General features: G+C 45.2%; 1 protein-coding gene across 4 annotated transcripts in view; it reads right to left on the bottom strand.

The window, feature by feature from the left end:
- zc3h18 (zinc finger CCCH-type containing 18) overlaps window positions 1-14,886 on the bottom strand; it is a 41,103-nt gene extending 26,217 nt beyond the window's left edge. For 3 of the 4 annotated variants that reach the window (XM_042214822.1, XM_042214824.1, XM_042214823.1), the window contains exons 1-6: window positions 14,409-14,886; window positions 14,108-14,203; window positions 7,543-7,685; window positions 6,335-6,364; window positions 3,405-3,519; window positions 2,541-2,815 (exon numbers count right to left, since the gene is read on the bottom strand). In XM_042214822.1, the coding sequence (XP_042070756.1) occupies window positions 2,541-2,815; window positions 3,405-3,519; window positions 6,335-6,364; window positions 7,543-7,685; window positions 14,108-14,203; window positions 14,409-14,540 (791 nt within the window). In that variant the 5' untranslated portion in view covers window positions 14,541-14,886. The remainder of the gene's footprint in view (window positions 1-2,540; window positions 2,816-3,404; window positions 3,520-6,334; window positions 6,365-7,542; window positions 7,686-14,107; window positions 14,204-14,408) is intronic. The other variant, XM_042214825.1, reaches the window with a different exon arrangement.
- Between the last annotated feature and the right edge of the window lie 49 nt (window positions 14,887-14,935).

The raw sequence follows: 14,935 nt of genomic DNA, 5'->3' as shown, positions 1-14,935 counted from the left end.
CACACACACACACACACACACACACACACACACACACACACACACACACACACACACACACACACACACACACACACACTATTTATTTACATTAAATTTTAAAACTAAGAAACCTTAAATATTAAAACTAAATAGTAATTTCATAATAACAAAGTAGTCTTTGTAACTTTTCTTCCTTCTGTCACCTCTGCCTTAGCTGATGTAACAAAAACAAACAAATAAAACAAAAACAAAACAAAAAAACCCAAGATGAACTGGGAGTTGCTAGTAAAAATATTGATACAATAATTTTCCATTGGTAACATCTCTCCACTGTGACTTACAAATAAAAATAATCTTACCAATCATTCTTTAATGAGTCATTACGATGATCATTGTGAGGAGTCCCCTTACTAAATATTTTGGATGTTTTAATGTGCTGTGTGCACATTGTTGATATTATCACATTGTCATGTTTACTTTAACAACGCACAACATTGTATACTTTTAGACAATCTTTCCAGGGAAACACCAACAGTGCTACGAAATCATGTACTCAAATGAGGAGCAGAAAAGAAAAAAAAGAAAACAAACTACTACTACTAATAATAATAATAATATTGGGATATTAAAGAGATGTAGAAAAAAGATCAAGTTGCAGTTGAAATATATGAATTCATTATTAAAATAAACTTTCTATGGAACATTATTTTTTGTATTATTATACATTTCAATTTCAATGTGCCGCGCAGGGTTTGACTGACAGATGGTTTTCTGGGGAACTTAATGGTCATAGTAATCGCTAACACAATGCTTACTAAATATATTAGTATAACTATCATCTAATACAAGGTTTATGGCACAGCTGCACTAAATTAACAGTATTAACAATTCCCCAAATAATTCTTTATGTTTCTCTAATCCGGTTGTTCAGTGATGACGTGACGAATCCTACTTCCGGGCCTAAAGTAGTCTGCGTTTAATATGGCTTTTGTGTTGTTAACATGTTTAATGTTATGTATTTTCTTCTATTTGATCTCAAAAAGCTCCTAAAACAGTCAGTAATCACTGTTAACCTCCTTCGGCTTTTATTACCGCTAATCATTTATTTAAGCTCAGTTTTTAAAACCTTAGGATGTAACTACAGCCCAGCCCATGCAGCAGTATATGAATGACTAACCTCGTATTGTGGATGGATTATCTCAGTTGTTCTCCTGGCTGAAGTTTGGTCCTTTTACAACATCCTGCCATGCGATTACATTTGTTCCTGACCACCGAGAACACTCACGTTAACTTTTATCGAGTGGAAAAAAGTTAGCTTGTTTATATTATGCTAACATAGCTGTGTCGCTAGCGGTCACGTAGCACATCATTATATACCAGCTAGCCAAACTTCAGTAACCCTACAAACATCACTGCTGTTTAGTTTTCTGTCTTAATTTATGCTGGAAGTGATAACAGAGCTGTACGTTTTAATTTGTTTCCAAAACCCCGCAGTCAGGACATGCTATATTGTATTTAGATAGAAGCTAGCGAGCTAACTCCCTGCTAACTTCTAACTCTGTTAAATGTCATAAATTCCGTTTTCATGGATGCCTGGATGTTAAACTCAATTGTTACACCTGGTAGAGCAGAACGCTGATCATTTTATTAAAGATGAAAGACTTTAGACAGTTTTTCAACTCTCAGTAATGCCATAGTGATCGTTTGATATATGGACCTGCAGCGGAGTTTAGGGCCAGACACGGCTAGTGACGTCAGACTGAACAACCGGATAGTCAATTCACCAGTATGTGCCCTTTAATCAAAATTTTTATTTTAATGCTAAAATAAAGTAAATTTTAATTGAAACATTTAACAAATTAAAAGTATATAAATAAACAAAATAGTCAAGCACATTGTAATGTTATGCTGTAATAATGAAATTATTGTATTTTGATTAAGATTGCAAATGACGCACACACACACTCACTCACTCTCCTCCCACCTCTGTGTAACTATGTTGGTCCACAATCATTTTCACATTGCTAAACAAGAGAACAAATATAAGGTTTCGCTGTGACCATGGCCAAACACTCCAGTTTAAATGTGGGGGACAGAGCCTTGTCACATGTGAGAAGTTTGGTCCAAGTTGGACAATGTACATGTGAATAAGAGCAATATAAAATTTCATGGTGAATAATCGAAGTTCGCCATGGCGTTACATGCACTCAAAAGTTCTGCAATTTAATATGGCCTAGGTCATAACTTTAGACTGACCAAATGTAAAGTTGATGAAATAAAATCCCTAAGAAAAGTTCACAAAGGTGTAACGAAATTGCCAAAATGGCACAGTAAAATTAAAATGGCCCACTTCCTGTTGGGGTTGGGTCACAGGTCCCATGGGCTTTTTTCTGCATTGTGGGATGTTACATTTGTGTACCAAATTTCAATCATGTAGCTCAATCTATGTGCTGGCAATACTTTCATAGGTGGCGCCATAGAGCCATTTTGCAACACCCATGCCGGAAAACAATAAAATGCATACATTTCAACCAGTTTGCCTGAAATATGTTACTCACTTCGGAGGAAGGCTGATTGGAGAGCGTGGTTTCAGTTTGTCCTCATCTTTCTTCTCCCTGGTGTCTCGAGGAGGACGCATCCTTGGCCTTTCCTTCTCATCTCGCTTCATCCGGTCCCGCTCCCATTCTTCTTTCCGCCGCATCCTCTCCTTCTCGCGCTCCCTTTCTCTCTCCCGCTCCCTTTCTCGCTGGCGCCTCTCCCTCTCGCGATGGTCTCGTTCCCTCTCTCGATCACGGTTCCGCTCCCGAGGGTCGCGATCGCGTTCACGCTCCTGCTGAGATGGGAGTTTTAAAAAACGAAAAGTGGTCCTTAACAATGCATATGTTCTGATAGAACACACACACACACATTCAAATATAATTGTTCTACATTATTTTTGTTGTACTTCATCTTTCTTATCTTGTCTCTAAAGAGTATACAATTAATGTTTTACAGTAATTGCATACCATTTCCAATTATAGTGTAAAGTAACAGTATGATAACAGATCACACTTGACAGTATGAATGATTCCTTTTTACTATAGGGAGGCTACTGACCTCACTGTGGCCCTTCAAACAAAAAAAGTTTGAGATTACTTTAGTCGAAGCAAAGCTGTGACCAAAGAGACGTTTGCATGGTCCGATACAAAATTCAGGCCAATGATAACATTTTGCGCAGCCCTCCATGAAAAGAAAGGCAGCAAAAAACAAAACGGTCTATGAAAGACACACTCTTAGCTGGCCTCATAGGCCACATAACAAACTAGAAAGGACCACCAATGGCACAGCAGCCACACCTGAGGTAAACTGTTATGTTACAGTGCAATCCAGAAGACCAAACTACAAGTGTCTGGCTCTGCTTGTATCGTGGGGTGGATACTCACACTGTAGTGATAAGGAAGAGGAGCTTCAGTGTACTGCACTCTAAAATTTTCATATTGACCACCTCGCCACAGGGCTTCCATTTCATAGTCATAGTATGGGTCAGCATATGGATCTCTGCAGGAGGAAGAAAGAAAGTTAAAAAACTTTACAGAATTTAATATGCCAAACTTTTATGAATGATTTTGCTTCCATGACCAATAATTTCATCTGCTACTACTTCTTTCCACTGGTCCCTTTTGGGGGTAGCAGATCAGCTACGTTGAGCTCACCCTATCCTAATTCAATTCAATTTTAATAACATAGCACCAAGAGGATGCTATACATTTTGGTCTATACATTGATTCCATGATTTCTTTTTAACTCCAATTGCTTATTTGTACTATGCTTTCATTTCAGACTGAAATCAAACATCAAACTGCATAATTTTCAATAAAAAACACGCTGGAAAAAATTGGGGTGTCCTAAAACTTTTGACTGATAGTTCACTCTCAGACTGGTGACATGTAGTTCCTAGTTTTTTTTTTAAACTGGAATGGGAGGCAGAGCCTTCAGCTTTCAGGGCCCCTGTTCTGTGAAACTAGGTCCCATTTGGGTTAAAGACACCCTCTCTACTGTCAAGAACTTCCTTATGTATAAAGCTTATAGTTGGGGCTGAATCAGGTGACCCTGAATCCTCTTTTAGTAATGCTGCAATAGTCTTAGGCTGCTAGGGGATTCCTATGATACACTAAGTATTCCTCCTTCATTCACCCTTTTACTCACATTGTATTTCATCACCATCATCATCACCTTTATTTATAAAGCACTTTAAAACAACCACAGCTAATACAAAGTGCTGTACATTGGAACTATATAATAAAATTACATAAGATATAAATAAAAGCCAAATAAAGGAAAAAGTAAAATAATTAATTAAATAACTATTTAATTATAAGAGGAACTCAGTCTCACTGAGGTTAAAAGCCAAAGAATAAAAGTGGGTTTTAAGACGTGATTTAAAAGTGGACAGTGAAGGGCCCTTTCTAACGTGCAAGGGCAAACTATTCCATGATTTAGGACCCACGATAGGAAAGCCTCTGTCCCCTTTGAGCTTGAGCTGGTCAGCTGACCTGAGAGACCGACAGGGTGTGTGGGGATGAAAAGCTCAGACAGGTTAGGTGGGGCAAGATTGTGAAAGCATTTAAAAACAAACATAAGAATTTTAAAATGAACTCTAAAAGACACAGGCAGCCAGTGCAGAGAGGGGTTATATGCTCTCTTTACGAGTTCCTGTTAGGAGTAATGCAGCAGCATTTTGAACCAGCTGCAGACGTGAGAGCAACGACTGATCGATCCCCACATAAAGTGAGTTACAGTAGTCCAGACGGGAAGAAATAAAAAGCATGGATCGCTGTTTCAAGGTGCTGCCTAGAAAGAAAAGATTTCACTCTTGCCAGTTGCCTTAAATGATAAAAACTGGACTTTTTATACACAACCCTGCATTTAATCAACAGCCCTGGTTCTGCTGGAACTTTCTTCCTGCTAAAAGGGAGTTTTTCCTTCTCACTGTCACCAAAGGCTTGCCCAAAAGGATTTTGTTTGATTGTTTTGGTTTTCTCTACTATTGTAGGGCCTTTACATTGCAAAATAAAGCGCACTAAGGTGACTGTTGTTGTGATTTGACGCTATTGACGTGAATACTGTTTCTACCCAAGTATTCAAAGAAGGCATGACCTACTGTGACAAATTCATTAAAACTAGGGCTGCACAATTAATCGTTAGAAAATCGCGATCTCGATTCATACTTATGTGCGATCTCATTTCCAAATGACAACGATAAAAAAAATAAATAAATAAAAAAAAAAAGACGACGACGATTGTACCGCATTTTGATCCGGGACGTAATCTGCATGAAAACAAGCGCTCACTCTTCCTGCTCAACAAATGACAAGGGCGGAGCCTTATACCACGTGATACAGAAGCTGTGCCGTGTGATGCTAAAATTAGCAGGGAAAAAACAACGGAGAGCACGTCAGGGATGACGAGAAAGTGACAGGAGAAAATCCGTCCCTGTCAACCACCCAAACATCAATAACGGGAACCCAGGGCCGGCCCGTGGCATAGGCCGTATAGGCAAATGCTAAGGGCGCCGTCCATCAAGGGGCGCCACGCCAGTGCCACAAATGTTGAAAAAAAAAAATAAGTTGGTACTATTATTTCTAAATACAAAAAAATAATCCCACGTTAATTAAAATGCAAAGTAAAGCTTATTTAACAGAAATATTATTTGTTACAACATTACACTACACTGCTGATGTAGGGGGGCGCCACCTAAAATCTTGCCTAGGGCGCCAGATTGGTTAGGGCCGTTTCTGCGGGAACCTTATACAGCGCTTCCCTATACCCGTCGAACTCCCGCAGGCACAAAGAAATTACGGAGGCTATCACTTATCACCTGACCAAAGATATGGTCCCATCAACACTGTGCAAAACGAGGGATTTAGGAAAATGATCAACACCCTAGACAAACGCTACACAGTGCCGTCCCGCAACTATTTTTCTATTGTTGCACTACCTGCTCTATACACGCAGCGTCCAGCAACGGAGACGGAATTTCAAGCAGTACAACATTTTGCGGCAACAACAAAACGTGAGACATTTGTTGTTTTTATGTTTATTTATTGTTTTTATGTTCAGTCTCAACTGTTACGAAGTTGATGTGCAGTTAATAAGTGCAATAAATATTTATACTGGAAAAGAAAATCGTGAGAGAATCGTGATCTCAATTCTAAGCCAAAAAAATCGTGATTCTCATTTTATGCAAAATCGTGCAGCCCTAATTAAAACCATTACAAATCTGCTCAGTTGACTAGTGATAATATAGATTTTGAAACACATTCAAACTGAAACTGGTTTGAAAGCTCTGTGTTATGAGTTTTATTAAACTTACCCATATATGGGATCTCTGAAGTCCATTTCACTAAAAAGGAGAAGCAGATCAGCATCAACAGAAAATATTATGATGTGTGTACTAGGAAATAATGGTGTTTATAGTTAACGGTAAACTGGTACGAGTTTTGCTGTCTTGACAGCTACACTATATTACCAAAAGCGTTCCCTCGTCTGTCTTCATATATGAACTTGAGCAGCATCCCATTCCTAATTCACAGGGTTTAATATCATGTAGCCCCTCCTTTTGCATCTACAACAGCTTCAGCTCTTCTGGGAAGGCTTTCACAAGGTTTAGGAGTGTGTTTATTCTTCCAGAAGTGAATTTGTGAAGTCAGAGACTGATGAGAAGGTCTGGCTCACAGTATCTGCTTTAATTCATTCCAATAGGTTGAATTAGAGCAGATAGGTTCAAGTCAGGACTCTGTGCAGGACAGTCAATTTCTTCCATGCCAAACTCACCTATCTAGGTCTTTATGGACCTTGCTTCGTGCACTAGTGTGCAGTCATGTTGGAACAGGAAGGGACCTTCCGTTTGGGAGTATGAATTTATCAAATTGACTACCACTTCGTGGCTGACTTGCTTTTGTTTCCAATCACCTCCACTTTGTTATCATACCACTTGTAGTTCACTGTGGAATATTCAGTAGCAATGAAATGTCACAATTGGACTTGTTGCACAAGTAGCATCCTATTACGGTAACACGTGTGAATTCACTGAGTTAAGATGAACCATTGTTTCACAAATGTTTGTAGAAGCAGCCTGCATGACTGGGTGCTTGTTTTTATACACCTCTGGCCATGAAATTGATTGGAACTCCTGAATTCAACAATTTGGATGGTTGAATAAATACCTTTGGCAATATAGAGTATATTATGAACACAAGATAAGAAAAAACAGCCAGTAGTCAGGGTTTCAGGATAACTTCAGGAACTTTCTGGAAAAAAAAATGAGTATAATCAAATACACCAATATCTAAAATCTCTGTTGGGATGGGACTTGTGGCCTATGGAGGTGGGCTCAGGTGTAATCAGAGCAACACTTGACTTTCTGTTTATCACCTGTTTTTCTATCGACATCAACAAGCCTAACATTCCAGCTAAACTTCAGGGGGGTTCTATTTGAGACTTATGCTTTGTGTGAATGTTACTGTCATGTGGGCTACTTTTAGGTGTTGACAGAAACTACATGAAGTGAGTAAGTCATACTCTCTGATAACACGGTAGCTGCGTTCTCTGAAGAAATCATTTTCTTTGTCAAACTCTCTCTCATCCTCTCCAATCGTCACATTAAACCGTTTCTCCTCAAAGTCAGGCTCCTGCTCCTTACGAATGGTGGCCTTCTTCAGCACCTGTGAGATCCAAACACATACAGAACAATCTGAAATACTGACAATCTGTGACTGATGTCATCAATTAGCCCACATTAACACACAAAGTTTTATCATGACAGGAATATCGGTGAGACTATGTTCCAAGTTCGGTATGTCTAATACTATGAATGGCTTGCTGAAACTGGTCAGTTCAGAAGTTAGGTACCCCCTTGTAAGTAAAATAATTACTGTGAAAAGTGTCTGTGAAGGTTCTCAGTCATCCAGGTCATCGTAGTCAAAGGAGCTTGCAAAGAAAAGTATCTGGACTTCTTTAAGTTGCTTGAAGACGTTTCACCTCTCATCCGAGAAGCTTCTTCAGTTCTAAGGTCAAATGGTGGGGAGTCCCAAATTTAAACCTAGTGGGAGTTTCCCCCCAAAGAGGGACAAAAGGACCCCCTGATGATCCTCTAATCGCCTGAGCCAAGGTGTGAAAACGGGTGTGGGTCACAGTCAGCCAGAGTTTCGGGTGAGCTCATTGTGAAACCTGGCCCCACCTTATCATGCGATTTCCTGAGGTCAGATGGTCCAGGATGTGAGTGGGCGTTAAAGCGTCTGGGGAGGGAACTCAAAACTGGATTATAGATGGCAGACAGTTGGTGTCGTAAACCACCGCCTCTGTTCAAAGATGGTCGCTCACAGTGGACATAGATGGCTTCTTTCACTCCTCTTTCAAACCATCTGTCCTCTCTGTCCAAAATGTGAACATTGGCATCCTCGAAAGAGTGTCCTTTATCCTTAAGATGCAGATGGACAGCTGAGTCTTGTCCTGTGGAGGATGCCAGCTCTAATTGGAGAGACCAAACAACCGACTTCACAAGTCGCATGGCACAACATAGAAGAGCCACACTTCGAAGGAAGTGCCATGTTCACATTTTGGACAGAGAGGACAGATGGTTTGAAAGAGGAGTGAAAGAAGCCATCTATGTCCACTGTGAGCGACCATCTTTGAACAGAGGCGGTGGTTTACGACACCAACTCTCTGCCATCTATAATCCAGTTTTGAGATCCCTTCCCAGACGCCTTAACGCCCACTCACATCCTGGGCCATCTGACCTCAGGAATTCGCATGATAAGGTGGGGCCAGGTTTCACAATGAGACTACACCCGAAACCTGGCTGATTGGGACCCACACCCAGTTTACACATTTTTTTTTTTTTTTTTTTTTTTTTGCACCTTGGCTCAGGCGATTAGAGGATCATCAGGGGGTCCTTTTGTCCCTCTGTGGGGGGAAACTCCCACTAGGTTTATATCTGGGACTCTCCACCATTTGACCTTAGAACTGAAGAAGCTTCTCGGATGAGAGGTGAAACGTCTTCAAGCAACTTAAAGAAGTCCAGACGCTTTTCTTTGCAAGCTCCTTTGACTACTGATCAAAAGCTGTTGATGTTCTTTTCTCTCCAGAAACAAAAAGAGCTTGTTTCAACAGGACTGTTTATATAGTGCACCTATTTTTGTCCAATATGATGTTAACATCTATGCAAACTAATTTCCAATACTTGACCCCGCAAGTGATTTTTCCTTTTAACTTCACTCTCTCATGCTCAGCGGGATACGTTGTAAAAACCTTACATTTCATTTACAGTAATGTCATAAACTTGATTATTCATTAATATGATTGCACCCATCTTGTTAATTTCACTCTACATGAAAATGTGAAATCATTAGCAGTAAAGACTCTCACTATGCAAGAATTTTGTTCACACATTTAAGTTCAGTGTGAGTGTCTTCACTTTCACGCTTGTAACTCAAAACTGGCATCTGAGCAATAAATTATTGTGGAGGTAAGCATCAACGACACAGCTCTCAGTTCTCACTCCTTCTTTATTCGTCTCCAACATCAACTGCGCATATCGCGCCACAAAACACAGGAACACACTTCCTTACACTGGGTGTGAGTGGAGCCCTCTAGTGGTCCACCACACATGCCCCCCCCCGAACACCCAGCAGAACTAGTCCAGGACCCGGGGCTTAAGCAAACGGCCGGAGCGACTGAACTGGGGGGGTGGGGAACTGACAGAGGGCAACCCAGCCCGGGAGCGAGGCTGGCACTGGCGGTCAGAAAAAGCTGAAGACGACTCGGACTCCGTGGATTTCGGGTCGCTCCTGGGGGAAAAAACAGAATCCATCAGCCCGGTGGCAGGTGGGCGGCCGCGGCGAGGGGCCTGGGCCGGGACCACCTGATCCTCTTGCATAACATGTGCAGGCTTAAGTCTGTCAACAGAGACAACTTCCTGCCGACCGCCAAAGTCCAAAAGGAAATGTTTGTTGCCTGGTTTAAGAACCCTGTATGGCCCGTCATATGGTGGACGCAGCGGAGTCCTATGGGCATCGTGCCTGACGAAAACGAAACGAGCAGAGTCCAATGAACTCGGAACAAAGGTGTCAGGCAGGCAGTGGTGCACAGGACCAGGAACAGGAAATGAGTTTCTTGGGGGGCGAAAAGGCAACAAAGAGGTATCGAAACATGGGGGAGGGCTCTCAGGTAAGAATTCCCCGGGGACCCGGAGAGGCTGGCCGAGGACCAGTTCAGCCGGGGAAACCCCGAGGTCTTCTTTAACCGCGCTACGCAAACCCAGCAAAACCCACGGAAGACGTTCGACCCAGTCGCCACTTGTCAAGGAAGCACGGAGCGCGGCCTTAAGTGACCGGTGAAACCGTTCGCACATCCCATTAGCTTGCGGGTGGTATGCTGTGGTGCGGTGGACCTTGACTCCCAGGCCGTCAGCCATAGCAGACCAAAGCTCGGAAACAAACTGGGGGCCCCTGTCTGAGGTAATGTCAGCAGGGGGGCCGAAACGTGAAACCCACGTTGACAAAAATGCCCTGGCCACCGTCGCCGCTGTCGTGGACGCCAGGGGTACCGCCTCCGGCCACCTGGTTGTGCGGTCCACCACAGTCAAAAGGTGCGTGAAACCCTGTGACTGCGGCAAGGGACCAACCAGGTCCACATGAACGTGATCGAAACGCCTACCCGGGACACGGAAAGGCTCGAGGGGTGCCTGTGTGTGCCGGTGGATTTTCGAGCGTTGGCATGGGATACAAACCGCCGCCCATTCTTTCACCGTCTTGCGAAGGCCCGGCCAAACAAACCTGGCGCTGACCAGCTTGACCGAGGCCCGGACGCCGGGATGAGAGAGGGCATGCACCGAGTCAAAAACACGACGACGCCACGAAAGGGGAACCACCGGGCGGGGGCGGCCGGTGGAAACGTCGCAAAGAAGGTGCGGACCGCCGTCCCACACCGGGGTGTCCTCCAGCACGAGGCCCGTTTTTGTTGACTGAAGGGCAAGGACGTCCGGGTCAGCACGTTGCTCGGCGGCCATGGCAGCGTAGTCGATGCCGACATACACCGGAGAAACCAACACACGTGAGAGACAATCAGCGACGTGTTGACTACGCCAATGCTGAAGTCTGTGGTAAACTCAGAAATGGCCGCCAACTGGCGCTGCTGGCGTGCGCTCCATGGGTCAGAGACCTTGGACATCGCAAACGTCAAAGGTTTGTGGTCAACGTACGCAGTAAAGTTGCGACCCTCGAGGAAAAAACGAAAATGCCGTGTCGCGAGGTGCAGGGCCAGCAACTCCCTGTCAAAAACACTGTACTTGCGTTCAACATCCCGGAGCGTACGACTGAAAAAGGCGAGCGGTTGCCAGAGACCTGAAACCCGCTGTTCCAACACTCCGCCCACTGCCACGTCCGAGGCGTCGGTGGTCAACGCGATCTCCGCCGACGGAAGCGGGTGGGCCAGCAGGGCGGCGTCAGCCAGCGCAGACTTGGCTGCGGAAAACGCACGGACGCGTTCAGGCAGCCAGTCAACCGGATCTTTGGCTGTTTTACCTTTTAAGGCAGCATAGAGTGGCTGTAGCAGGTGGGCAGCTCTGGGGAGAAAGCGGTTGTAAAAATTTATCATCCCCAAGAACTCCTGCAACGCTTTAACCGACGTGGGACGCGGGAAAGCCGAAACGGCCCGGACTCTGTCGGGCAACGGAACCACACCTTCAGCGGAAATGCGGTGCCCGAGGAAATCCAGAACAGGCAACCCAAACTGGCACTTGGAAGGGTTGATGATCAGGCCGTGCGCTTCCAAACGCTGGAAAACCTGGCGCAGATGGGACTCGTGCTGGCTCGCTGAGCAGCTGGCCACCAATATATCGTCCAGATAAACAAAAACGAACGGCAGCCCACGCAAAACGGAGTCCATCAGCCGCTGAAAGGTCTGGGCGGCACCTTTCAGGCCAAACGGCATGCGCAAAAACTCGAACAAGCCGAAGGGGGTAATGACAGCGGTTTTAGGAACGTCTTCGGGGCGCACGGGAACCTGGTGATACCCCCGCACCAAGTCAATTTTAGAAAAAATCGACGTTCCGGCGAGATTGGCAGAAAAATCCTGAATGTGGGGGATGGGGTAACGGTCATTCTCCGTGGCATTATTTAAACGGCGGAAATCTCCGCATGGCCGCCACCGACCGTCCGATTTGGGCACCATGTGAAGCGGAGAGGCCCATGCACTGTTCGAACGCTGTACAATGCCAAGGCGCTCCATGGCTGCAAACTCTTCCCGAGCGACGGACAGTTTCGCGGGGTCGAGGCGGCGCGCGCGCGCGAACACCGGGGGCCCGACCGTGGGAATATAATGCTCAACCCCATGCTTCGTTACCGTGCTAGAGAAATTAGGGACAGACAGCGATGGAAACTCTAAAAGCAAACGCTGAAAAGCATCCCCGGAGGTCACTACATTAGCCCGAATCAGGGGCTCGGCGGCCCGAGTAAAACAGGGTAGCGAAGAAAACGAGAGAGCATCGATTAAACGTCTGTTAGCGACATCGACAAGTAGTCCATGAGCACACAGGAAATCAGCACCCAAAATAGGTACAGAGCTAGCGGCAACAACAAAGTTCCACTGGAAATCCCGGCCATGAAAACAAACAGTCACCAACCTTTCCCCAAACGTTTTGATGGGAGAGCCGTTAGCTGCAATGAGCTGCGGCCCACAGTTCGCTGCTAGTCCGTCGGCAGCGGTAGGGGGAAGGAGGCTCTTCTGGGAGCCGGAGTCCACGAGAAAACGTCTCCCGGAGTGCGAGTCCTCTATGAAGAGCAGCCTTTCTGTATTGCCAGCGGTCGCGGCTGCTACGGCGCGCTGGCGGGTCCGTTTCCCTGGGCCGTGAAAGCGCAAGGCGGCAGGCAGCGACGCGCTCTGTCGCCAAAACGCTGATGGTAGAAACAGATGCTCTTTCCGCGGTGCCGGCGTGTAGCAATCCCTGCCGTCAGCAAGGGGGCGGATGCTCCGGGGGAGGCAGGTGGAGGCGTGGAAGGTGCCGCCGGCGTGTCCGTAGCCAGGGCGTGAACGTCGAAAGTGCGGCTAGCCAGGAGAATACGATCCGCTTCTTCAGCCAGGGAGCGATAATCCTTCGCAGGCAGAAGCGGAGAGTTCGCGAGGACAGCTCTCACGGCGGCCGGTAGTTGGCGAAGGAAGAGGTGCACGAAGAGGAAACCACCGTCATCCGGCCCGAGCAACGATAGCATGTTCTCCATGAGCTCGAGCGCGGTACCGCCACCCAAGCCTGACAGGTTGAGGAGCTTTTCGGCTCGTTCGGCGTCGGAGAGGGCATAGCGCCGAAGAAGCAGCTCTTTGAGGGCGGCGTATTTCCCTTGGGCGGGTGGGTCCCGGAGGAGCGCCATCGCGCGACGGGTGGCCAGCGGGTCGAGCGAGGCCACCACATGGTGATACTTCGTGTCGTCAGCCGAGATGCCGCGAAGGGCGAACTGAGCCTCCACGTGTACGAACCATGACGGGGGGTCATGGAGCCAAAAGTCCGGCAGTTTCAGCGCCACAGCGAACGTAGCTGCAACAGGAGGCGGAGGTCCGGCGGCCGCTGATGCATCCATAGCGGAGTGTGCGTTATCTACGGCCCGTTGCATGCTCGAGTCAGGGGTCACCAATGTGGAGGTAAGCATCAACGACACAGCTCTCAGTTCTCACTCCTTCTTTATTCGTCTCCAACATCAACTGCGCATATCGCGCCACAAAACACAGGAACACACTTCCTCTACACTGGGTGTGAGTGGAGCCCTCTAGTGGTCCACCACAATATTATTTTTGCTTAAGCTTCAACTTTTAACAAACACCTTGTTGGCAAAATGCAAGACATCAAAACACATTTGGTTAACAAATTAGGCTTTATAAATGTTTACCAGGCTAAAGGGTAAGGCTTTCCAAGCTGCCTACAGGAAAATACAATAAATTCTATTTGTAAGCATTTGCTTGGAATGCCGTTAAACAGACTATAATGGCAGGTAGTTAACACACACACACAAACACACACACACACCGCAGTGTGATTGGCATTCCATTTGGTGGAAGCTCAATTTAGTTTCCAGTGACAAGCAGTGGAACTGTTTACCTCTTTAGCATGGCGCAGTCCTCTCTCCCAGGCACTCTCCACAGGAGGTTCCACTGGAGGTGGTGGTGGAGGCAGTTCCTCCACAGCAGGAGCAGCCTGAAACAATGAAGAATCATTAATTTATCTTACTTGCAGAGAGATACAGAAGAAGCCTGATGAGATTCTCAGCAGAATTCAAGCTAGCGCAGAATTCACAACATTGATTCACGTCCTACAATACAAAAAAAAACAAAACAAAAAAAGCATGATAGATGGGTCTTAGCAGCACTAAGTACAGTCACTGTAACAGAGGCACACATACCCAAGGATTATTGGGTATGAGTGGGTGTGGTCCTCCAGGAGGTGCCCCATTAGGTGAGAAGAGGTCTGGCTTACTGATGAGGGAATAGTTTCCTTTGTCATTGACTCCAGGGTGGATAAAGCGACAATTCATTCCCCAGGTACAATTTCCTGAAGAAGGCACAACAATATTTATTATTTATTACTGTAACTTTGCTTGGGGTTTACAGAATTTTTTTTAAAGTATTATATGTCAACATTGATACTCTTGAATTCAGACACCAATATGAGAGAAAAATTCTTGAAGAAGTACTTCTGATAGTATTCCATTTTCTTAATCTGACCAGTATTCTGTTATTTATGTTAGGAAGTATGTTGTGGGATGGGCTACTGTTCAGTTCAAAAGATAAATTACAAATCTTTATTATCATCTTGCAGCAAATTAAGGTGATACTCAATCTATGTGAAACTTTAAAAATGAGACAAAAATTTGCAGTCAAAGATATGGATCCCCCCCCCTCTGTCCCCTTCTGGCGCCTCTGCTCATTT

Source organism: Haplochromis burtoni, unplaced genomic scaffold (genome assembly GCF_018398535.1).
Source record: "Haplochromis burtoni strain Fernald_Lab_line unplaced genomic scaffold, NCSU_Asbu1 Contig_615, whole genome shotgun sequence".
NCBI classification, from domain to species: Eukaryota; Metazoa; Chordata; class Actinopteri; order Cichliformes; family Cichlidae; genus Haplochromis; species Haplochromis burtoni.
The sequence above is the reverse complement of the archived record's forward strand: the minus strand, read 5'-3'. Positions and strand labels throughout refer to the sequence as shown.